This window comes from Mytilus edulis, chromosome 13 (genome assembly GCF_963676685.1).
Source record: "Mytilus edulis chromosome 13, xbMytEdul2.2, whole genome shotgun sequence".
NCBI classification, from domain to species: domain Eukaryota; kingdom Metazoa; phylum Mollusca; class Bivalvia; order Mytilida; family Mytilidae; genus Mytilus; species Mytilus edulis.
In genome coordinates, this window is record NC_092356.1 from 29,921,907 (window position 1) to 29,946,202 (window position 24,296).

The following is a 24,296-nucleotide window of genomic DNA, read 5'->3' on the forward strand; positions in this document are numbered from 1 at the left end:
GTATTCAACACTTTGCACTTTTGTGCTGACTCGAAATATCATAGGTATTTAATTTTCTGTTTATGTCTGTTAGGATTGAAATTTTCGAAACACTAAGTTTTTTCTACCCCAGGTGTAGACTGTCGTAGCCGAATTTGCCATGTAACTTTTCGTAATATTCGGCAATTATAATTAAAAAAATGATTGAGTGTTATTTGCTTTACGTCCAGTGGCAAATATTTAATGCATGCTTATAAATTACGATTAAAACAATTAGGAAACAATCTTAATTATGGACCAATGATGATATTTTAAACATAAAAAAGTCTGAACTTAATTAAGTTATTAATTGGTAAGAAAACAGACGGGTGATGCCAGCGTACATTTAAAATGATAAATGAAAAATACTGAATACTGTATGATCTCGTATTTTAGAGAAAATAAATTGCTGGCTATGCGGTTTGTAATGTTTGGGCTCTGCTAATTGTTGAAGGCCGTTCGGCAACTTAATAATATTCGGTTGTTAATTTCTGTGTCGTTTGACCTCTTCACAGCCTGTCGTATAATCCATTGGCAAACATTCCACTACTTTCACTATTCTCATATAAATACTACATTACATTTTTATATACATTTATGTGTTACATGCCTATGATGCACCAATTTTAACAGTAGCTTAATTATAATTTTATTGAAAACGGAGTTTTGGTTGGATTTGTCGTCCTCCTCCCGGCGACATCATTCATTTTTCTTTTATATCATATCGCTTTCTGTGGACTCCTGTATTTCTTTCTGCTTATTTTTTTTGTCACGATCGACGGTCTCTCTCCAGCTTTATACCCTACTAGGTACTTGTGGACAGGACAACTTGTTTAGCCCGGATTAGCCGTATCAATAAATCATGTCTATCTGACTGGCTGTACTAAAGCGGCGGTCGTAAAAAAGAGAGTAAAAAGTGTGAGACATGTGGTTATAGTCTGTAACTCACTAAGTTCTAGTTTTGCTGACTCAGAAATGTTAAATCCGAGGGTTATATTTGTGGATATTGCAGACTAGAATTTGTATTGGAAATTAGTATGGCGTTCATTATCACTGGACTAGTATATATTTGTTTAGGGGCCAGCTGAAGGACGCCTCCGGGTGCGGGAATTTCTCGCTACATTGAAGACCTGTTGGTGACCCTCTGCTGTTGTTTTTTATTTGGTCGGGTTGTTGTCTCTTTGACACATGTATTCCCCATTTCCATTCTCAATTTTATTAGTAAATATATCCTATTTGTATAGGAATTTAATAAGAGTCCTGGTCTATTATAGAGGTTAAATTTCATTGAGCTAAGCACAATTTTTTCATTCATGAATAAACGTGTAATTCTTTCGTTCAAAATCTTTATTTTTAATGGGGTTTTCCACTCCCACACGATTGTGAAATTTTACCGTGATTTCGGGCACCTGCCAAATTTCCCGGGAAAGTTGTTCTCTTGTGTTTTCCTTAGTATAGATAAAAGTCTAGAGGGCTTACGCAGCAATGTTTACGCTGCTATGCGACGTCGTTGGGGGGCAAAAGCATTTCCGACGGTGATTCGTCTATTTATTCCGCCCCTTAAAAAAAGTGATTTCTTAATTCTGATTATTTAAGAAGCATGCTTTAAATTTAAATCATATTTCGAATACTTGTTTCAACACTGCAACCATTTAAATGTGATATTGGTTAATTCTGTTTAAAAAGGAATTGTTTACAATCGAATATATTAATACGCTTGTCGAATGATGTGATACGGTTAATTAATGAAATCTAAGATGGCGGACCTAGAAAGCTCTCTCACAGCAATGGACTGGCTACCCCGTTTAACCGTCGGCGGGGCTATGGCTGGTGTCGTGGGTAAAGACGGTGTATCAAATGGACCTTTAACTAAAACACAAGGTGGTAATATTGCCTTACGGAAGGCTCCAAATTCACCTTTAGACACAACTGCAACACTCGATCAGAACGATGCAACAAGTCACAGAGATGGAAAGCCACCCTATAGTTATGCTAATTTAATAACATTTGCCATAAACAGTTCTCATAAAAAGAAAATGACATTAAGTGAAATTTACCAATGGATATGTGACCATTTTCCATACTATAAAGATGCAGGAAATGGTTGGAAGGTATGGCTCTAGTTTTACAAATATTTACATGCTGATTATGAAAATATGAAATGTCAAAAACTAGAACAGTTAAAGCAATAATGCTTTTGTGTTTATAAAATATTGATTTGTTTAGAAACTTCCACAATCCTTAATGTTATGTATGTTAAGTATATATCACAAATTACTTTGGGTTTGCCCAACCATACTCATATATATCTGGTTACAAGTTACACATGTCTGCTATTTAATGTTGATTTGTAATATTTACTTTTGAATTTGGAGACACCAAATTATCTTAAGACTTGAAAAGTTACAGTGGCTGACACATGTATAATGACTCAACAAATCAACATGCAACCATACCTCGAGGGTAACATGAATGACCGAATAACACTGTTATTATGCGAATAACACTTGTAATGACCGAATAACACTTAAAATTTTAATATTAGCACATTTCGGTAACTTCTAAACATTGATTATTAAATAATAATATATTTTCGATGTATTTCATAACTTGATTTACAGGAAACAGATAAGTTCATAAAGATCAATTTAAATTTAGCGTGTAAATCGAACATGGTGGCCATTGTGATTTCCGTGGTCACCATATTGGATATATACACGCTAAATTTTAAAAGTTTTTTTTTTAAACTTATCTTCTTTCTGTAAATCATTTATAAGTTATAAAATACATCTATAATATACTACTATTTGATAAGCAATGTTTAAAAAGTCACCAATATGTGCTAATATTAAAATTTCAAGTGTTATTCGGTCATTAAAAGTGTTATTCCTATATTAACAGTGATCAGGGCTCACGCTACCAGGCGACTTGGGCGTAGAAGTCGCTTTCCCGACCATCACTTCGCTTTCCCCGACCCCCAAAAGTGAAAACAAGTAGTCCTGTTCTTGACGATACTCGCTTTCAGTCGCTTCCGTCATCTGCCATTTTCAATTTTTACCAAGTTGATGAAACATCAACTTTTTATTGATAATTAAAGAAATTTAGACATAAACAATTCAATAACTTAAGAAAAGAGGTTGAAGCATTGTCTTTGCAGTGTGAAGCAGGTTATTTGATAAAAATACAACTTTCCTGTACTTGTTATTTGAAAACGTACATCAACCTATATTTCGGCGGCAAAATGAGTTTGTTACTTCATTTAAACGTGATAAAAGTTGCCTCCAGTAAATGTTTAATCCATTTATTGCATTCAAAACATCATGATCCTTTCCAAATAACTTGTCAAACATCGTTTATTTTTGTAAATTTTCTTGCATTCGTCCGCCATTGACCGATTTCTAAACTAAGGATCTATATCGGACCAGCTATGACCAAAATCCGTACTTTTACAATAATTACTACGGACGCACGGATAGAACAGCTGACAGAAGAATATTGATCCCAAAGGGAAAAATTACGTATTCCACACGCATTAATAGACTTTTGGTTACATCTAATTGATTGGACTATGGTGTATGTAAATCCCTATATTTTTTATTGATTGCTTCAAAGTTGCTTAACTCTGAGACTATTAATTATATTATGGCCTCGCTTAATAACTTTTATATTTGTCGAGCCTTCGACTTTAGTCGAAAAAGCGAGACTAAGCGATCCTACATTCCGTCAGCGGCGTCCACAAATATTCACTCTGTGGTTAAAGTTTTTGAAATTTTAATAACTTTCTTAAACTACAAAATGTATACTGGATTTTTACCAAGCTTGGAAAGAAGCTTGTTTATGATCATAAGAAAGTATCCAGAAGTAAATTTTGTAAAAATAAAATTCCATTTTTTCCGTATTTTACTTATAAATGGACTTAGTTTTTCTGCAGGGAAACATTACATTCACTCTGTGGTTAAAGTTTTTGGAATTTTAATAACTTTCTTAAACTATCCTGACTTTGTACCAAACTTAGACAGAAGCTTGTTTACGATCATAAGATAGTATCCAAAAGTAAATTTTGTAAAAAAATAAATCCATTTTTTCCGTATTTTACTTTTAAATGGACTTAGTTTTTCTGCAGGGAAACATTACATTCACTCTGTGGTTAAACATTTTGGAATTTTAATAACTTTCTTAAACTATCCTGAATTTGTACCAAACTTAGACAGAAGCTTGTTTACGATTATAAGATAGTATCCAAAAGTTAATTTTGTAAAAAAATAAATCCATTTTTTCCGTATTTTACTTTTAAATGGACTTAGTTTTTCTGCGGGGAAACATTACATTCACTCTGTGGTTAAAGTTTTTAAAGTCTTAATAACTTTCTTAAACTATCCTTGGTTTGTACCAAACTTTGACAGAAGCTTGTTTATGATCATAAGATAGTATCCAGAAGTAAATTTTGTAAAAAAATAAATCCATTTTTTTCGTATTTTACTTATAAATGAACTTAGATTTTCTTCCAGTTAACATTACATACAGTCTGCAGTTAAAGTTTTTAAAACATTTATTAGATTCAAAAACTATCCTGGATTTTTACCAAACTTGGACAGAAGCTTATTACAATCAAAAGATAGTATCAAGAGGAATATTTTTATTGATTTTTTTCCTCACTTTTGTTGAGCCTGCGATTTACAGCAAAAGTAGGCGAGACACCGGGTTCCGTGGAACCCTTACAAATTTTTTTTGATGAGAAGCACTGAATACCATACACACGATAGATTTGAATTAAATTGTAATTGATATATTATAATTTCTTTACATTTTTTAAAATGAAAAAATATTTTTTTTAGTGCTAGATACTAATATTTAGTTTGTAGTTTCGCACAAAAACCTTAGTAAAACTTGAACAACTTTTAATTTGAAATGTTACTTTAATTGTATACTCAGATATTAATTAAATAATATAAAAAGAACATTATTTACATATGACCTTTTATACTATAGTAAAATCCAAACATTGTAGCGCACCGCGTGAATGAGCACTTCTCTTTCAAATCTCACCACTTCTCCCTATCAGTTTCAAAAAGAGAAGTCACTTCTCCCTATAATTCTGAAGTAGTGTGAGCCCTGGTGTTATTTTGTCATTCAAGGTACCGATACCTCGACCTATAATGGTTTAATTTTATAAATTGTGACTTGGATGTAGAGTTGTCTCATTGGCACTCATACCACATCTTCCTATATCTATGAATTTGTCAATACATGTTATCACTGTTTGTGTGCCATTACTGGACATCACACAGGTCATAAAACAAAATATCTGACACCTCAATGGAAAGGTGATTGTTGTAAGGTGTCAATAGTTTTAGCGTGACAGATTCTCAGGTCAACCTGGAATAGCAATAAGATGTTCAGCATATATCTGTGACACTGCAACCATGTATGTCAAAAAATCAATTTTGCTTTGAGGTGTCAGGCATTTTTTATTATGAGGTCAAATTTGACTGTCATTTCTGTTAAAATTGCATTTCTGTTGAAATGGCAGCTGCAAGGTTAATATTTAGCAGTCATGACAGTATTTAAAATAGTTAAACCATACAAACTGTACATGTATGTACATGTATACTTACATTGTACACTGCAGATAAAAACCAGCTTGTACAAGTAAAATGTTGCAATCAGTTCTTGACACAATATTGTCTTCTGCAACTTTATCTCTTGAACTTGTTGAATGAGTAGATTGAGTTGTAACTGCAAGTGATATACTTTTACATATAATAAGGTGTCTGTAAAGAAAGAGTGTTGGCTTATACATGTATTTAGCTGTCTTCTTTCGAATAGAACAAGGTTTCTTTGGTTGTGTCTGTCATCTACATGTACTTCAGTTTACCATACTTGTTCCTAGCTTGACAGTCTTGAAAGGGTGGTCATTGTATTGTTTGTGTCATGAAGAGTCATTGGTAAAATGTCAACATTCCTTGAAATGCTGATGGGTGCAATTTTATAAATAAATTATAAACATATATATTAGTGAGTGAGGTACCTGTATGTAGTATAAATAGTCTGAGTCACTCTTGATGTTTTCCCTTGGAACTGTACATTAGGCCAAAATTAAAAATATATTTGTTTCCCCTCCCCCCACCCGGGTCAAAAAATCATTTTCCACAAAAAAATCGAAATTATTTTTTTCCTGAAAATAATTTGTTTCCATTTTTGGAAAGTGCTTGAAAGCAGAAGGATTGATAATCTAAATAAATACACTCAAATTGAGCAGAAACAACTGATAAGTGGCCTGGACTGCACAAGTCAAACCATTCATGTGACCACCATGCTATGACAATCACATCCAGTTAAAAAAAAAAAAAAAGAACCTGCCTTCCTGGTCTGTTTACAAACTGAAAGGGAAAATGAAGGGTAGACCCGGGGGAGGGGAAACAGACATTCTTTTAAATGTGGCCTTATTTATATCTACTTTTAAACCCTCATACCATTTAGTGCAAAGTTCTATGCAGTAATTATAAGGTGTAATTTGTTTTTGGTCATCTGGCAGGTACATTTGTACATGTATGTTGTATTTGTCTTAACCTCATCAGGTTATATTTGGAATTATTCAAATTTAATGTAGTTGATTAGGAACTTTTGGCCACACCAGCTCTTAACCAATTAACATTTTTGTTTAAATATACATGTATTGTTTAAAATTTAATATGTGCCATGTTAATGTTTGATGTACATGTACATGTAGCATTGATTTTGCATAACACTTAACATGGAAATGTGATACTGTTAGAATCATGTAGTGACTTTTGAACACATGTCTTGATTTATACATATTCAGCAAAAAATATTGCATGGTATGATGGTCATGAATCAACATTGAGTTTCTAAATAAATCCCTGGCTATCTCACTCACAGTCACTGTCTTAATTATATATAATTACCACCAATATTGCAAACAGTAAAAAAAAATCACTTTGTAAAAGAGTTGTAAATTAGTGGAGAAAAGTTTCTAAATCACTGGCTATCTCCCTGTTCAATTACTACCATTGCAAATAGTAATTAAAAAAAAAATCACTTTGTTAGGAGTTGTAAATCATTGGAGAAAAGAGCCATACTTGCTATTCAGTATATGTCAACATTGATTTATTGATCTGTGATTTTCAAAAGAAATTAAATAATTATTTATATCGCATGGGAAATAATCGGCTACAATTTCTATTAATTATTCAACATAGTACATGTAGCAATAAATGATGGATGTAATTACATATGTTGTATTATGTATCTTAAAATCTGAAGGGATTGATTCTTACTTGTATCTATACATGTCATTTTTGTCAAGAGTTTAATTAAATTTATTTTTAAGCCATAATAACAAATTTTCTTCATTCTTTTTTTTAAATTAAACTATGGAATTGTATAAAAAAAGAGATTAGATTAGATTAAAAAAACCAGTTGTGAAAGGATAATGCCATTAATGGTTCCACCAATAAAAAATTTGAAAAATGAATTTTGATAGCTACATTGTACATGTATACATGTACATGTAGATCAATTGCAAAAACATACATAGTTTGTGTAAGAGAAAAGTTTTTAAAATTTGTGCTGAAAGATTCATCACTTGCAGTTATACATGACCTTCTTATACATGCAATTTTATATGAATAGGTTTTGTTTTGTACATTAATACATACAATGTATAAGCAAGGGAAGGCAATGCTTAAGGCAATTAAAAACCACAAGTTTATAAAGAAAAACATATGACAGTGAATATCATGCAAATGGTCAAAAGAAAAACAGCCATAACAACACTCCTAAAACTTCCAAATAGAAAACTTAGTATTGACCAATACGTAGTATATTATAAAGCTATGGTTGAAATGAAAGATACAAAATGAACCTCTAGAGAATTTTTCCAATGGACATTAATCAAACAAAAATCACTCAAAACTTGTACATGTAGATGTATGTGCAGGAGTTACAACATTACATTATTTCTTATTTTATTTTCAGAATTCCATAAGACATAATTTGTCTCTGAATAAGTGCTTTTTAAAAGTGCCAAGATCAAAGGAAGATCCAGGAAAGGTAAGCTAGTTAAAGCTAAATATAATACTTGTTTGGCAGTTAAAAAAATAACAAAAAGTATCCTTTTTTTCCCGAAAAAAAACCCATTAATACAATTCAATGTTTAATTCTGTTGCTCAAAATATATTACACATTTAAAAGGTTTTAATGTACTCAGTCAAAACCGTAAAGATCAGTAGATTTGTCACGGAAGGTTTTGATTAATCATTTGATTGTACAAACCAAGAGAATCCAGGATAAGACTTTCATTTAAACAGGACAGCTTATTATTCTATATTAAAATTTGTATTTTAAACAAAACCAGAAAATCCATAATCGATTACTACAAAACTGATGATTAAGGTGGTACCCAACACTTTTACTAAAATTAATTTGGCTCGTTTAATTTTCAAAAAATTTTGTTAAAGTATGTACTATAGCTATGACCCTTTAACAAAAATTTAAAAATTTCAAAAATTTTGAACCAACCGTTTTGTCAGAAAAATTACACTGGTTATAAAGCAGTTTGACAAACACCAATTTTGATCATTGAGAAGCTTAATATTCCTTTTACTATACAACGTAATTAAAATGTTCAGCTGACTTGAGAGAGTTATCTCTCTGTAGTGTTAGGTACCACCTTAAAATACTTTTGAAAAGCATCATGCAGGACTACATTGTGATTGAAGTTTCCTCCATGGTTAAAACTTTTCCTCCGTGGAGATCCTTGTTAATGAATATACAGTATAAAAATAAGGAGATGTGGTATGATTGCCAATGAGACAACTATCCACCAAAGTTCAAATGAAGTGGATGTAAGCATTTACAGGCAACTGTATATGTGTAAAGTGGTAAGCTATAAAAAGGCCCTGATCATGCTGTTATGAAAAATATGAAACTAAAATGTTTATTTAACTAATTAAGAAACATTTAATTGTAGGGATCATACTGGGCAATAGACAGTAATCCCCCAGACGATCCATTGCCTGCCAGGCATAAAAAGAGAAAATTCATAATCTCAGATAGGGTAAGTTAGTTAAATAGGAGTTCAGGAAATTTGCATGCATTCATTATTGTGATTTTTAAACAAAGAATGCAGATGCTAGATTAATTATTGCAATTTCAGGAAATGCTACGTACAAATTATGTTACTCAAGTTTGAAATGTGAGTTTGGATTTTTGCAAATCCTATTCCATTGTAATTTAAGAAAAAAATAAAACAGTGCAAAAATTTGTAGATTAAAAAAACGTGCTTTATAATATTGGATTTAAATCACTGCATGAAATGGTGCTTCTTACTAAATGTATTGTCAAACATGATTAAAAAAAAATGCAGAAGTTATACTGTTAAAAAATACAACAATTGTTGTACAAGAAATTAAGTAACTACATTCATTTTCCCTCAGTTAGTTCACACCAGTAATATTTTTGAAGTTGAAGTTGATTGGATTTCAAAGTTGTAACTTAAGATGTTGTGTATTTTAACTTAAGATATTCATGGAATTATATTCAAGATCTCTGAACATTGCAAGTTGGATTATTTTATGAAATGAAGCCATGATCAATTTCTTTTCCATGGTCAGTTATAAACTGAAATGGTTTAGTGTAAAAACTATGATGGTTTATTAAAGTATTTGTAACCAGACACAAAATACATTTCTTTTAGTGAATTAGTTTGAATGTACAGTACTTATGTGTTAATGCTTAATGCTATTTGTTTAGTGAATTGCTTGTTTAGATATAATGTGTTTTTTTTATTTTCAGTGTTCACCATACAGTCCAGAATCTGGTAGCCAGTCCCTAGGATCACCACCAAGCTTATCACAAGTTAATGTCCAGGTGACATCCTTACCGGCCCCACAACCTAACCTGGTGTGTGATAATTTATTATCATAATAAACACATTTTTTTGTAGAGGCTATAGAGGTGTAAAGTGGGGTAGATAAAGATTTAAGTCACAAGCTGAATAAATGTTTGTGAGTCGGTTGACTAGTTTACACATTTATATTTAGATATAAGAAGATGTGGTATGAGTACCAATGAGACAACTCTGCATCCAAGTCACAATTTATAAAAGTTAACCATTATAGGTCAATGTAAAGACTAAAGTCTAAAGGAAATAGTTGTGAACAAATATAAGTCACCATTCTGACTTCAACAATGCTATAAATTCAGACCATATAGTAATCTTAAAACAACCCTGAGATGATAAAATGTGAATTAATTCAAGGGAGATAATCCCGAGATGATAGTATTTGAAGTAATTCAAGGTAGACCATCCTGAGATGTTAAATGTCAAATAATTCAAGGGAGACAATCTAGCCTCATATAATGAATATTTCATGTTATAATTGAAATAATTGAAAAACCAAATCAATTTAAATGTTTACCTTGTAGGTCCAACACCAGACACAGCAGCCGACACATCAGATGCCATTTATGAATGGAGGAATTGAAGATCTCAGTGCTTCTTTCAGAAGTCTTTATAAGTCTATGTTTGATACACACCAAAGTAAGATTTGTTATAAATTATCAATAATGTTTCATAAGTGCTGCTTTACCTTTTCAAAATGAAAACATCTTTCAACTGTTGTGATATAACAAGGCCATACCTTGTTTGGACCTTTGTCATTGCATGGAATTGAGGAATTGAAGCATTATATTGTCTTCCATAGAAGAATAGAAAAGTATGATAAAGATTTTCCTTTCAAATATGAGTTTGACTAATAATGATTTTTATATTTTGTAGATAATAGTACTACCACCACTATAAATGATTGGGTTCAGAACGTGGATGTATTAAAGGAAAGTTTACGGCTGGCTGGGTCAGGAAACTTTGACTTAAATAATATAGATTTAACACAGTTTCAGGGTATGTAAACAAGCATTGTTATTAAGAAATACTGAGGAAATATCTACTTGTCTATGCTAGATACTGTAAATTTAAAAAATTTTGCAAAGTTTTTATTTTTGCAAAAATTGTGACAGGGTTATTATAGCAATATTTTAAATTTGCATTTTAAAATTTTTTATATGAATTTAACAGGATCTTTCTCAATGTCACAAAAATCAAAATGGCAATAATAAATGTACGCAATAATTTCTGAATTTATAATTATCAAAATATATTTATCTTCCAAAAAAAATCAGAACTTTTAACACAATTATATCTAAACGTAAAATAAAGAATATAAACCCAACACTTCAACATTTACTTTACAAACTCACATCTTTCTTTTTGATTAATGTTTGTTCAAATATATTAGGCCAGTATAAGTGTAAATGTTATGCTATTACTTGTTTTCTGTGTACCCTTATTTAGCCATATACATAGCAAGGAACATTGTTGTCTTTCTTTAGTTTATGTGGTGTCATTAATTTAAAAGTAGTGGAATCAACACATATAAAAATAAAAAGATATGGTGTGATTTCAATTCAAATTCAAAAATCAAATGATGTGGCTATAAGCAGATATCAGTCACTACGTTCATCAACAATGAGAAAGCTCATTCAGTACCACATAGTATAAGTATATGCTGCAGAAATTTAAAATAATCAATGTATTTTCTCATCTATTTTCTCACAATTTTTTAACTCATTTTCCATTCAAAATGAGTATGAATGAAACTCAACTTTTTCTTACAGGTTTAATGGACTCCATGAAGAACCTTGACCAGACTAACTGGGCAGTGAGTCCAGAGCAGTTTTCTGATTTAGCATCATCTTTAAATACCTTCTTTAACCAAGCTGGTATACCATTACCCACAACACAGGATCCCAATTTAAGTAAGAAATATTAGCACTAACATTAGAAAAATTAAGAATTTGATTTAAGGTGTTACCTAAGACTACAGAGAGATAACTCTGTAAAATCAACAGAACGTTTTAATGACGTTGTGTTCTTACGGGAATATTAAGCTTCTCAATGATCAAAATAAGTGTTTGTCAAACTGCTATACAACCATTGTAATTTTTCTGATTGAACGCTTGGTTCAAATCTTTTGAAATTTTTATATTTTTGTCAAAGGGTCAAAGTAAATACTTTGTCAAAATTTAAAGAAAATTAAACGAGCCAAATTAATTTTAGTTAAAGTGTTAGGTACCACCTTAAATGTATTACTTAAATCCTTAAGTTATTCCTTATTTATTTATAAAACACATGATATAGATGTTTACTTCAATAATTCAAATTACCTGCCTCTATTTGCAATTTGCCTCTATTTGCCCATACATATGTCAAGTTTTGTACTGTAAATACGGTAATATGTACAGTTATCTCCCCTGATTCAACTTTTCAGTTTTCTCTCAATGCCTTATTGAGTTAAATGCATTTATGATTCCTTTTCTTTTTACAGGACTATTACATTATTGCTTTAGCAAATTTCTAACTGTAATTGTACCCATTATAAAATATTCGTTTTGTATTTCAGATAATCCAGGGATGTTTAATAACAACACAACACTGCCATCTTTAAGTCCAGCATCTCATTTAACCATACCAGACACTCCATCCTCAGTCAGTCCGTCCATTAGTCCCAGATCATTAGCAGTAAGTATGAACATCTCATTTAACCATACCAGACACACCATCCTCAGTCAGTCCGTCCATTAGTTCCAGATCATTAGCAGTAAGTATAAACATCTCATTTAACCATACCAGACACTCAATCCTCAGTCAGTCCATCCATTAGTCCCAGATCATTAGCAGTAAGTATAAACATCTATTTAACCATACTGGACACTCCATCCTCAGTCAATCCATCCATTAGTCCCAGATCATTAGCAGTAAGTATTTGATGTCTTCTAACTATTTATATATGTCTTGAAAAGAGGGATGTGAAAAGGTCGTGGTTTGGCTGAGAAAATAAATTTTGCATTTTAAAATGATATGAAGCGATTTGTTAAATGTACTGAATATTCACATAGGTTTAAAAGTGTGCAAGACCATAGACCAAAATGTTTTTTTTTTAATCTGTTACACTTGAACTATTAATGTCATACAATAAACATTTTTCCTTTGTGGCATCAGACATTTTCTTTTGTGAAGTAAACATTTTACCAGAACCTTTGTGATGTCCAGTAGTAATGCCTGACAAATAGCTTTAACTTGTATTATATTTCAATATTCATAAATGAGGATTGTTCATTGACACTGTCTTTAAAAAAGAAAGAAAAAGAAAACCGTTATAAATCCGAAATGGGGCTTTATTTTGTGTCATAATCACATTTTCCCTAGTTGATATAGGGTTAGATCAGTCTTTTACAATAAGGAAGACAAATTGGAAAAAAAAATTGTTATAGAAAATATATCAAACTCAGTATCTCATACTTGTTGTGTTACTTCAGAATTATTTTATTGCAACAAAAACCTAAACTCGATTAAAATATTCACATGCTTACCTTTGTTTGTTTTCAAATACAATTACTGATCTTTTGTTAAGAATTGTTTGAATTATCTCCCTTGACTTTACAATAATGTACAATAATGAAATGCAACAATGTATACATGGTAATAAATGTAATATTTAATTTTGTCAGGGTTTTAGTCCAGCATCAAATCAAGCAGTAATCGTCCAGCCTACACAATCTGCACCATATATTGGTAAAGAAGAACTTGATGAAGAAGAAATAGACTGGGATAAATTGTTGTGATTGTTATTGTTGTCATATTATCATCACATGACTCATCAGCTGACATGTTGTCAATGTATCACATGACTTTAGGGCACAAAATGTCAGCAATCACATGTCCCAACTTCATTATTGATTTTTGTTTTGTTATGGATTTTTTTGTTAGATATTTTATTTTATTATTAATTTATTAAATATGTGAACACAAGATGTATGATTTCAGCTGAAAGAAGTTTGAATGTTTCATTTAGTCCCATATAGGTCAATGAAAAATATAAGATCGTTATATGATCTCACGCCTGTTTTCACATTTATGTAATGTACTTAATATCATTGAAAATTTATGTAAGTATACCTTTATAATGCTTTTGAAATTCTGTCAACATAATAAACTGTTGTTGAAATACTTAATTGTATACGGAACAATAAAAGTTGTTTTCTAATATGACAGGACACTGTTTAACCCAAAATTTGTACAAAATAGTCAACACTTGAAAACCATGGAAAATATTTTTTTATGATTCTTTGTCGCCATGAAAACTTTCAACTTGTGAAAATATTTTTAAAAAATATTTTAATATTATTGAAACTGTTTTGAAAACTTTGCCAATTTAGAAACTATGTAAGGTCACTTGTAGCCCTTTGTTTATTGTTAAAATACCTGTTAAAATGTTCAACTGATACTGCTGGAACCAATATTAATTATATCAAAACCGTTGTGTACATTAGCTTTGTAAATACTTGCTACAAAGACAAATTCCTTCTGGGATGAACGATTAAAGTTGTGTTTTACTGAAAGAATATTTTTCAGGTTTTAGATGAATAGTTTATAGAACTCAGGGTTCTGGAACAGAAAATTATGTATCTTAATTTATCTGTTGAGATCCGTCCATTCAGAACAAAATTTACTCGTCCTTTTGCCCTTTTCAGAAAAAAGCATATATGTGAAATCTGTCCATTGTTGTAATGCTATGAATAGTGATAGGTCATTACAACAACTTTTTTATTTACACATTTTTGTGAATATACACTTTAAAACTCAATGCTTTGTCTAATAAACAAGATTTTTTAATAATAACAGCTTTTTGTGAAGTTGCATCAAGCTTTTAGAAAATTTATTCTTAAACTTGACAATTTTGATTGTGAACAAACTTTTATAATGCTTTTTGAGTTGTATATTTTGTTTGTATATTTATTTATATTATATAATATTTGTGATTTTTAAGTGCTCAAGACATGCTGGCATGTCAATTCTTTGATGTCTGACAGACAATCATCTTTTAATGTTTGTTTTTTATTTCTTCATATCACATGTGCAATTCTTTCCTATATGATTATTTTCACATTGTAATGTGATACTTTTAATATTTTTCAAACTGATTTTGGAATGTTTTAATCTTCCTTATTTAAGTTTTCTGACTTCTAGAGAAAAACTCCATTTTGTTTTATTCTAAAGAATACTATAGGGCATTACAAATGAATAAAGGGAAATGGTTAATATTTTTTTTTGAAAAATATAAAACACTGATTTTCATCAGAATTAGATCAGTATGTCTAACATATAAACCAGTTTTTATATCACGATTTTAGAAAATTTGAATAATTAATTTAGCTTATACTTTGATATGAAAATCAATTTTTAATGCAATTTTTTACTGAGTAAATCATTATTCCAGACAAAAAAACTCCCAAATATGATTTTTTTGTTTGGTATTTTAATATAAGAATAGATTAACTACTCTGCACATCTTGTCACTCGATTTCTCAATAATTGATGTTAACATTTTGTCCACCAATTTAAGTTTAAAACATTCTCTAAAAAAGGAAGCAAATTGATGACCCTTTATTAGTACTGATACTTTTGTATATATTCTCTCTCATTATATATCTTAGAACAAATGGGCTTTTTCACAGTTAAATTGGGCTTGCATATACAAGTTGAATTGTATAAGCTTAGCTTAACAATGTATGTATGTAATTGAGAAATGTCCAGTTTGAAGATAATATACATGTTATTTTGTTCTTATCAAACTCTTAGTATCCAAATAGATCTGTTTTTCAGTGTAACTGAACATATGTTAAGTACACATGTAGTAAGGCTAATCCTACTTAAGGGTATATACCTTGGTTCAGGCAGATAACTCTTTAAATCAGTTGGTAAAAGTCAAGTTCATTAATGTATTTTAAGCATTTACCTGAGACAGATTGGAAATAATCTGTGTAACCTAGAAGCTTAGAACATATTTTTGAAAATAGTTGACAATTTCTAGAGTTGTTTCCCTTAACCTAGGTTTACTGCCTCAACATAGCTTTTGAGGTCACTTATGTGAAACAAAATTAATTAACATATGTACATTTTTCTTAATTGCTTGATATTATAATTGCTTTATTATACAGGGTATGAATTTAATATTTATAACAGTTTTAAAAACACTGATATGGTGATCATATAAAAAACTAAAACTGAACTTTACAAATATAGGAATTTAGAGATGTGGTTTGAAAGTTTTTAGCTCACCTGACCTGAAAGGTCAAGTGAGCTTTTCTCATCACTTGGCGTCCGTCGTCCGTCGTCCGTCGTCTGTAAACTTTTACAAAAATCTTCTCCTCTGAAACTACTGGGCCAAATTCTACCAAACTTGGCCACAATCATCCTTGGGATATCTAGTTTAAAAAATGTGTGGCGTGACCCGTCAAACCAACCAAGATGGCCGCCATGGCTAAAAATAGAACATAGGGGTAAAATGCAGTTTTTGGCTTATAACTCAAAAACCAAAGCATTTAGAGCAAATCTGACATGGGGTAAAATTGTTTATCAGGTGAAGATCTATCTGCCCTGAAATTTTCAGACGAATCGGATAACCTGTTGTTGGGTTGCTGCCCCTGAAATGGTTATTTTAAGGAAATTTTGCAGTTTTTGGTTATTATCTTGAATACTATTATAGATAGAGATAAACTGTAAACAGCAATAATGTTCAGCAGAGTAAGACCTACAAATAAGTCAACATGACCAAAATTGCCAGTCGACCCCTTAAGGAGTTATTGCCCTTTATAGTCAATTTTTAACAACTTTTCATCATTTTTTGTAACTTTTCTAAAAATCTTCTTCTCTAAAACTACTTTGCCAAATTTAATCAAACTTGGCGACAATTATCATTGTGGTTTATAGTTTAAAAAATGTGTCTGATGACCCAGCCTACCAAACAAAATGGCCGACATGGCTAAAATTAGAACATAGTGGTAAAATGCAGTTTTTGCTTTATATCTTTGAAACCAAGACATTTAGGGCAAATCTTTCAAGATTTTAATGTCCATCAGAATAAGATATATCCCCTCACAAATTTTCAGTTGAATCGGACAACCTGTTGTTGGGTTGCTGCCCTTAAATTGGTTATTTTAAGAAAATTTTGCAGTTTTTGGTTATTATCTTGAATACTATTATAGATACAGATAAACTGTAAACAGCAATAATGTTCAGCAAAGTAAGATCTACAAATAAGTCAGCATGATCAAAATTGTTAGAGGACCCCCTAAGGAGTTATTGCCCTTTAGAGTCAATATTAAACAACTTTTCCTCATTTTTGTAACTTGTATAAAAATCTTTTCTAAAACTACTTGGCCAAATTTAACCAAACTTGGCCACAATCATAATACTAGGGTATCTATTTTTAAAAAGAGTGTCTAATGACCCCGCCTACCAACAACGATGGCCGACATCAGTAAACACATTAACAGGTGAGCGACACAGGCTCTTGAGAGCCTCTAGTTTTATTTTGTTTTTAAAATGGGAATATTCCATTAAAATGAAATGGGAAGGGTAGGAAGGAAATTTTTATTTTTAGAAATTGGTTGTAGTTCATTTAAGGTTTTATATAATTTTATAAAGGCACACTTAGTGTAAAGAAAGTTTTTTGGTTGTAGAGGGGTTTAAGAAGTATCTTTCTACCCTCCTTTATTCATTTTAATGGAAAGCCCTAATGGAAAGGAACAATTACCATTTAGACTACATCAATCAATAGTTACAGTGAGGTTTTCAATTTTCAAACAGCCTTAGTTTCGATGATTCTTAAGGAAAGAATTCGATGATTCTTGAAAAAAAGAATATAAGTAAAGTCCATAAGTTCTGTGAATGCTAAAACCACAATTTGAGAAAAAATGTCAATTATGTGATATGATGATGATGTTTTTGTAGAGAATATTTTATACCTGTTTTTGTCAGTTTTGAAATGCAGATTTTTTTTAAATGTTTCAAAAAATAATTTCAATGGCCATTTTGGAGGGGAAAAAAATTGGAAAAGTAAAAATGATGGATCAATTTTAGCTTAATATGTGATTAATTTTGATTCAGATGAAATCAACATTCAAATATATATTAAAAATATCTTTAATTCAAAGGACCTTTGTTATTCAAGGGAAGTAAATCAAGCAATCTTACCATTTTAGTTTTCTTAGACATGCAAATTACTGAATAAAGAGTCATAAAATAACTTTTAACATCAGAAGTGAACATGTTTGTGTGAATGTTAATAGCTGATTTATGTTTGTGCAGTAAAGGCAGCTGTTATATAAATAATTTGTAGAATCAGGGCAATTCACTTACTTATTTAGATTTTGATTTCAACAAATTTTTTTTTTTACAGTGTAAATAATTAATTGAACCATGAACATCATTTGTATATCATGTTTCGAGAAATGTTCATATCAAAGTGTCAATTGTAAAATTAAAAATGAAATTGTAGTAGTAAAAACATATTTGCTTGCAACTGGTAAGAAATTTTCAGATTGTATCAATAATCTTATTTAATGAAATCATACTTACTTCATCTTTCAACAGACTTTGAGCAGTCAGAATTAGATTTTAAGTTCCTATTGTGATATATAGTCAGGAATGACAAATGCTTTTGACGTAAAGCTATTCAAACATTTTTACAAGGTACTGGAGAATTTTGTCAAAATTTTATGATGGAACCTGTTGCATTATAATTATTTCATCACCAAATTTTTCATTTGCTTTGACATCAAACAGAGAAGATGGAATGTATACAAATAAAATCAGTCACAATTTTCAATTGAAATTATAATTTTGAAGTTAATCATGAATATGATTGTTATTATAAACCCAATTTTTAATTATTCTAATTTTTGGCATTTCAATGTGTTTCAGTTAGTTTTTGTTTTTTTTTAAAAATATGCAAGTTGTTCTTAATGCATTTGAAGCACATGTAATAAGCAGTTAAATTTCTAATGGATATGGGCAATTGCACTGCATGTTCTCATTTGTGTATGTACATTCTGTAGTAGTTGAACAATTTTAAAATACTCTCAAATTGCTTTTCTACTATACATGCCATGAATTTTAAGATATATATATAAAAACATGAAAATAATTCATTAATTTACCTTAGAATTGATATAAGCAGTCCTGCCTAAAGAGGATTTATTAAAATCTTAAGTATGTTTCAACTAAATTTATGGTTACTTAGAATATCAAACTAAGTCAGCTGTCTAAACAAATTGTTTATTTTAAGGTGTTGAAAATTGTAAGTAATTTGTTAAAATGAAATTCCAACTGTTTATTTTAAAGATGTTTTCAAGTCATTATTTATAATTCCTGAACATTATATGAATGTGCTTTTTTTTACTGATATGAGATCTTAACTTCAGATCTTTTCATCAAACCAATGTCCAAAAGATTATTTGACATATTTAAATGCATGTATACAAAACCGTTTATCCAACACACTATAGGCAATATCTTTGTACTATAGGCAACACATTTGTACTATAGGCAACACATTTGTACTACTGTGGATTCATTTTTATTCGTGGTATACCAATTTTCGTGGGTTTTGTGGGTCACAGCGAGCCACGAATTTAAGAATTCAACGAAGAATAATCCCGAGAAATATGTATGGAGTCGGATGTTTATTTCCGGTTATGTTATGCAGTTCTAGTATAGTGTTGACTTAGACTAGCGATAAACATTGTAACATAAGTGTTTTTATTGAAAGAAGATACAAGTATTTTAATTAAATCAATAATAAATATATGGAACATCAGTGATAATTTACTTTTTGAAATTGATTAAAACTGTCCATGGAAAATAACTGCAAGTTGTTAATTAGCGTGTCATAGTTTGGTTTACTAGTGATTAAAAATCAATAGGATTAATTACGGGGATATTGCCCATAGGTAATATTGTTTATGACAAGAACATTTATTTTCACACCTTTTACTTATATGACTGTTTATTATATCGTGATTAGGGAAATGAGCTTTCAGTCATAAAGTTTTGAATGCCTTAAATAATTCTGACAAGAATTTATAAATTGTAAAACAAACAAATAATTAGTTGTCTTTGTCCATTATTGTAATAGAAGTTTTCAATGAACACTTTAACCTAGAATGACCAAGCGAAGATTTCCTTCTTTTTTGTTTGTTTTATTATTGATCAAACCAAGGAGGTTATATGATCTCCTAAATCAAAAAGAAATCCACGAATTACGTATCTGATTTTTTTAATCAGCGATCCACGAATTTACGTACACCACGAAACGTCTTTTTTTCTCTATCCACGAAAATTGATACCCACGAAAATAAATGAATCCACAGTATAGGCAATGTCTTTGTACTAAAGGCAACACATTTGTACTATAGGCAACACATTTGTACTATAGGCAATGTCTTTGTACTAAAGGTAACACATTTATTACGTACTATAGGCAACACATTTGTACTATAGGCAACACATCTGTACTATTGGTAACATATTTGTACTATAGGCAACACATTTGTTCTTTAGGCAATACAATTGTACTTTAGGCAACACATTTGTACTATAGGTAACACATTTGTACTAAAGGCAACACATTTGTTCTTTAGGCAACGCATTTGTACTATAGACAACACATCTGTACTTAAGGCAATACATTTGTACTATAGGCAACACATTTGTACTATAGGCATCAGATCTGTAGTATAGGTAACACATTTGTACTATAGGCAACACATCTGTACTATAGGCAACACATCTGTACTATAGGTAACACATTTGTACTATAGGCAACACATTTGTACTATAACAGTCGTGTATTACATTTACTATATAAACCATCAACATGGCTCAGATTGACATCGTTTGTTATATTTAAGTTTATGATTTAATCTTGTAGCATAATTACATAGAAATCCATTACAAAAATGTTGTTAAAATGTGATTAAATTTTATGTCATGACTGTTGAAAAAATTGTTTTCTTTACAGAAAAAAACGGTTATTGGATTGTTTTAAAAATTGAAATAAAATATGGACTATGTAGTCTATTTATAAATTATTTTGTATGTTTTAACTGGTTACCCATAGATGCCCCCATTGTATTATGAGGTCAGGTATGAACGTCCTTGGTAAAGGAAAATCTCGAATTGTGCTTTGGAAGTGCACAATTTGCATGGATTTTTATGCCCCACCTACGATAGTAGAGGGGCATTATGTTTTCTGGTCTGTGCGTCCGTTCGTTCGTTCGTTCGTTCGTCCGTCCGTCTGTTCGTTCATTCGTTCGTCTGTTCGTTCGTCCGTCTGTCCCGCTTCAGGTTAAAGTTTTTGGTCAAGGTAGTTTTTGATGAAGTTGAAGTCCAATCAACTTGAAACTTAGTACAAATGTTCCCTATGATATTATCTTTCTAATTTTAATGCATAATTATATTTTTTATCCAATTTCACGGTCCATTGAACATGGAAAATGATAGTGGGAGTGGGGCATCCGTGTACTTTGGACACATTCTTGTTAATATTACACTTACTCAAACCTTAATAGAATTGAGAAGATGTGGTATAAGTGCCAATGAGATAACATAAAACCAAGTCACAATGTGTGAAATTAAACCATATAAGTGATTTTCCTTTATGAAGCATCAATTAAATCACATTTTTTGTTGGCAGCATAAAAGTCCTTTAGGAATTATGTACTGGGGCATATATGTTAGACTCTAATCGACGTCCGTTCCTCAAATCTAATCGACGCCCAATGTGACGTCATGTATTGCCAAATGACTTCTGATAGATTAAAGTTTTCTCTTATCGATGTTCAATAACTAATGAAATTAGAAATTACACTGATTTATACATGTACATTCGGAATTTTGTAGGACGTTGATTCATTTTGCAATGCTAGAAAATTAAATTACTTTAAGAACCCTACAAATCAGACCAAAATTCATCGTTTATTTCGTACGGTTCTTAAAGTAAGTTGATTTTTCTAACAGTTGTACATACTTTCCATAAAATTTCTCCCAACCACAAAAAAGATAACTTGCGTATTGATATTGAATAGAAACTAATCCAGTCGATCTACCTTGACGAATTTCATTCATATTCATATATATAAATTACATGTGAGTATACATCAATAAGATACCAAAGACCAAGAAAACAAAACGATATATAAAGGACATCATTCAGTCTTCAACAATGGACAAATTAAAGCAGAAAAGTCAACTGTTTTGAGAGTATTATAATTTGTACTCTGTAAAAATTTTTTTAACAAATTTATAGTTTACACCTGCAGTGAAACATATAAAACATAGTGTTTATGTTCTGCTGTTACACCACTGCTCCAGTTTAGGATTCTGCGCTCAAAGACATGTTTAACCATTCCAAATATTCAATGTCCCTGTAGTCCAGTTGTTGTTGTTGGGTAATTTCTGTCATATCGGTTTTTTGAATTTGTTTTGTTATAAGTAATACCATTAGTGCTCAGTTTCAATTTGTTTGCATTTTTCATGTCATGGCTTTTAATTGCTGACTTTATCGTTGGTGAAGGACGTACGATTGACCATAATTGCTTACATCACTTCGTTTGAACTCTAATGCACTGTTGGCAATCACATCACATGACATATCACAATTAATACCTTATTCTCGTGCTTGTTCACACTACACGGACTTCATATACAGGAGTGTGCTCCTTACACAAAAACTGCTCCAACAAAGTAATGAGGAGGACAGATTAAAGGGGCACTAGCTGTCAAATTCATGGTCACCGATTTGACACAAATTCTCATATTTGATTTATAACAATGTACAACATTCATCCAAACTATCAAAAGTCTAAAATAAACAGTTCACAGAGCATGGGGTAGATAATATATAGGTTCATTTCGTGTGTATTTTAGTCCAGACGCCATCTAATTAACTATCGATTTGACCTCAGATGACCATATATGCGATGTAACCATAAATAAAGATATGAATAGATTAAACCAGCACGTGCAATTGCATTTTTATAGGTCTGTTTAATTTTATTTTATAGATTAAAAATAGATGTTTTTCATGGTTTTTAACCGTATAAGAATAATTTTATGTACATCAAATTAGTAATCAAATGATTTACCGTAGTTTCACTTTCATTGTTGACATTCTTTGTCTTTAAATAACTAGTACACGTACAATGCATGCGTTGACAATTTCTAGCTAGGGGTTAAATTGAAGTTCACATGAATACGGATTTAAAGAGGTCGACTCATTCACTTGCAAGTGAATACCTAATTATCAATGTTTCTTAGCGTAATTTGACAAAATGGAACCTTTTTGGCTGTAAAAAGCGAATTGTTATTTCACTATTTCACTTTCATTATTTATTGAAAAGAAAAAAATCAAACTTTAGATTTTTTATATATCTCGTAGCTAGTACCCCTTTAAAATTGACACTCCGTAAATTTTAATATTTTGATATGAGCGTCACTGATGAGTTTTATGTAGACGAAACGTGCGTCTGGCGTACTTAATTATAATCCTGGTACCTTTGATAACTATTCACACCACTGGGTCGATGCCACTGCTGGTGAACGTTTCGTCCCCGAGGGTATCACCAGCCCAGTAGTCAACACTTGACATGAATATCAATAATGTGGTCATTTTTGTCGAGCCTGCAACTTTTGTTGCAGAAAGCTCGACATAGGGATAGTGATCCGGCGGTGGCGGCGGCTACGGCGGCGGCGGTGTTAGCTCACTTCTTAAAAAAGCTTTATATTTTAGAAGGTGGAAAACCTGGATGCTTCATACTTTGTATATAGATGCTTCATGTTACAAAGTTTCCGGCAGTCACATGTCCAATGTCCTTGACCTCATTTTCATGGTTCAGTGACCACTTGAAAAAAAAGTTCAAATTTTTTGTAATGTTAAATTCTCTCTTATTATAAGTAATAGGATAACTATATTTGATATGTGCGTACCTTGCAAGGTCCTTATGTCTGTCAGACAGTTTTCACTTGACCTCGACCTCATTTCATGGATCAGTGAACAAGGTTAAGTTTTGGTGGTCAAGTCCATATCTCAGATACTATAAGCAATAGGGCTAGTATATTCGTTGTATGGAAGGACTGTAAGGTGTACATGTCCAACTGGCAGGTGTCATCTGACCTTGACCTCATTTTCATGGTTCAGTGGTTATAGTTAAATTTTTGTGTTTTGGTCTGTTTTTCTCATACTATATGCAATAGGTCTACTATATTTGTTGTATGGAATGATTGTAAGGTGTACATGTCTAGCGGGCAGATGTCATGTGACCTTGACCTCATTTTCATGGTTCAGTGGTCAAAG

At 31.1% G+C, this 24,296-nt stretch overlaps 1 protein-coding gene across 1 annotated transcript; it reads left to right on the forward strand.

Annotated features, from left to right (window-relative positions):
* Positions 1-1,709: 1,709 nt before the first annotated feature.
* LOC139501715 (forkhead box protein J3-like) lies at positions 1,710-15,134 on the forward strand. Its single transcript, XM_071290857.1, has 9 exons — positions 1,710-2,129; positions 8,017-8,091; positions 9,011-9,097; positions 9,835-9,942; positions 10,468-10,582; positions 10,820-10,942; positions 11,716-11,856; positions 12,501-12,619; positions 13,609-15,134. The coding sequence occupies exons 1-9, from the start codon at positions 1,764-1,766 to the stop codon at positions 13,720-13,722; spliced, it is 1,248 nt and encodes a 415-aa protein (XP_071146958.1). The 5' UTR covers positions 1,710-1,763; the 3' UTR covers positions 13,723-15,134.
* Positions 15,135-24,296: the final 9,162 nt, after the last annotated feature.